The following is a 2,744-nucleotide window of genomic DNA, read 5'->3' as shown; positions in this document are numbered from 1 at the left end:
ATATATATAAACTTTTGAATGGAAGAATTTGTAATATGAAAATTATAAATTTTTATTTTATAACATTTTACAGATGACTCAACCCTGAGATTGAGTTATTTTCCTCTTCCTCTTTAGAGAGAGCCCATGTGTACACGGATAAGAAAGAGGCTTTGCAGGCTGTTAAAATGATGAAGGGGGCTCGGTTTAAAGCTTTCTCCAATCGCGAGGATGCTGAGAAGTTTGCCAAAGGCATATGTGACTACTACCCTTCGCCTAGTAAAAGCACTCCCTGTGTTTCTCCTGTCAAACCTGGCCTGGTGTTTTGCAAAGGTGAGGAATTATCCCAGATGTAAAGCCCATTTGAAAAATAACTTTGATTTATATGTTTAGAATTTAGTGTATACATTGTAAGTTACTGTATGTATCTGTTTCAGAATTAATGTAGATTATAAATGAATATATAAATTAGGGGTGGGCATCTTTCCGTACCTTGTGATTCGATTCATATCGTTTCTTGGGGTCACGGTTCGATTAAAAATCTATTCACGATTTTTTTTTTTTTATTACGATTCACAATTTTTCATCAATTTTTTTGTGCACACTGGACATCAAACACACCAGTCTATAGTATGGGGAGTCCTGACTCAAGAAATCAGTGTTTCCTATTAACTGTTAACTTCCTAATAAATCAATAATATTTTACACTTCCAATAATAACAACAAAAGATCAACAATTAATATATTTTTCCAAACACTTGCCCTCAGTGAAAATAGGGCAAGATGTATTTGTTTTCCCTCCTCCATTGCTGTTGCTGCCTTGTTCCGACAACATCATGTTGTTATTATTATTATATTAACTAGAAAATCGATTTTTTAAATTTATGAATCGAATGGAAATGCTAGAAGACTGAATCGTGATTCATATGTGAATCGATTTTTTTTTTCTCCCACCCCTAATATGAATGTTATATATATATATATAGTCGGGAAGTCGTGGCCTAATGGTTAGAGAGTCGGACTCGTAACCCGAAGGTTACGAAGGGATAAATGCAGAGCACTGATTCCGAGTATGGGTCACCATACTTGGCCACATGTCACGTCACTTTCACTTTTTCTTTTTCACTTTCATATATTAAAATGTCTGATAATAAAAATGTATGTTAAGCTAAGATAATCATGTATTAAAAACTGTAAATGTAAAAGTTTTTTCTGTTAAATTCCCAAAACTAGACCACCCATCTATGATGGAGGCAGACACAATCAACAGGGAGAAGGCGAACAGTTTTAAGAGCCCTCGGACGCAAGATTTGACGGCCAAGCTAAGGAAGGCTGTGGAGAAGGGAGATGAGATAGCCTTTACCGAGCTGGTGTGGAGCAACCCTCGTTACCTCATCGGGTCAGGGGACAACCCTACTGTAGTCCAGGTGAAAGCTTTTGTACCGTAATCGGTTTGTATGAAGTTGTTTTGGCTGTTTTTCCACTTGATATGGTGAGCTGTTGGCTTCTTTGCAAAGTTCAAAGTCTCTTTCCAAACTAGCCCGGTATCTTTATATTATGTTATTTATTTACAAACCCAAATATTTCCACATGCACCATTTTCCCATGTGTATGAATTCAGCTGTTTACTTTTCAGCATGTTCTTCCATATATATATATATATATATATATACGTGTTATTTAAACTTATCGATGCAATGCAGTTTATCACGTGATGAATCCTGTGAGTTCATATCTCATTGTATTTTTTTTATCAGCATTGTTCTTTACTACAAATTTTTTTTCTGAAACAACTGCACTTTACCTAATATTTACTATCATGGTCAACTTTCTTTAGTTGAGAGCCATATAATCTAATACGTAAGATGCAAACTGTGCATATAAAATGAAAATGGAATTATTCTACAGCATTTATAGTGCCTAATGGATCTCAACCACTATCTTGTGGGTGACATTTATGACGTTTAATACAGACTTACAATAAACTCAATGCAGATGACTGAATGTTGAGCCGTCACAGCAGGATAACTCCTAACATTTGTACAGCTAATAAAATGGCTTATATATGGCACTTTATTCATATTTGATTGGAGAGAATACATGTGGAATTTCTTAAAGAGATAATTAACCCAAAAATGAAAATGATGTAATCATTTACTCACCCTCATATCCATAGTACACTTCCATATATATATATATATATATTTTTTTTTTTTAACGTGTTATTTAAACTTATCGATCTCTCAATGCTGTTCTTCTGAATGTTTGTCTATTGTGAATCTGACTGCAGGAGGGCTGCAGGTATAATGTGATGCATGTGGCTGCTAAGGAGAACCAGCCAGGCATTGTTCAGATCCTGCTGGACACTCTTGAGAACCCAGATTTCATGCGGCTTATGTATCCAGATGATCAGGAGAGCATGCTGCAGAAACGCATCGGATATATCGTAGACTTGTACCTTAACACGCCAGATAAAGCTGTAAGTGGTGCTTTTTATCTGTCTTTGTTAAAATATTGAATATATTCTGATAAGCACAAAAATATTTCTACAGGTATTTATCATTTCTGAACAAAATACTGAACTAAAAAAAAAAAAAAGGTTCAACTCCAGTTGACATCTTGGATTAAAAACTTCATAATGCATTGTAGGATGATACATTCATTACTGCCTCAGAATTTGACAAAGACAATATCATATAAGCCAGCATTATTTTGATGACACTGTTTGGAGTAGGGCTGCACGATAAATCGCATGCGATATTTAA

The 2,744-nt window shown here is 34.9% G+C and overlaps 1 protein-coding gene across 3 annotated transcripts in view; it reads left to right on the top strand.

The window, feature by feature from the left end:
- LOC107684979 (ankyrin repeat and LEM domain-containing protein 2-like) overlaps positions 1-2,744 on the top strand; it is a 17,741-nt gene that overhangs the window by 4,619 nt on the left and 10,378 nt on the right. For all 3 annotated transcript variants that reach the window (XM_016481378.1, XM_016481376.1, XM_016481377.1), the window contains exons 3-5: positions 118-312; positions 1,213-1,406; positions 2,270-2,458. In XM_016481378.1, coding sequence (XP_016336864.1) covers positions 118-312; positions 1,213-1,406; positions 2,270-2,458 — 578 coding nt within the window. The remainder of the gene's footprint in view (positions 1-117; positions 313-1,212; positions 1,407-2,269; positions 2,459-2,744) is intronic.

This window comes from Sinocyclocheilus anshuiensis, unplaced genomic scaffold (assembly GCF_001515605.1).
Source record: "Sinocyclocheilus anshuiensis isolate Anshui unplaced genomic scaffold, SAMN03320099.WGS_v1.1 scaffold605, whole genome shotgun sequence".
In the NCBI taxonomy this organism is placed as follows: domain Eukaryota; kingdom Metazoa; phylum Chordata; class Actinopteri; order Cypriniformes; family Cyprinidae; genus Sinocyclocheilus; species Sinocyclocheilus anshuiensis.
Note: the sequence above shows the minus strand (reverse complement) of the source record. Positions and strands in the feature narration are given on the sequence as shown.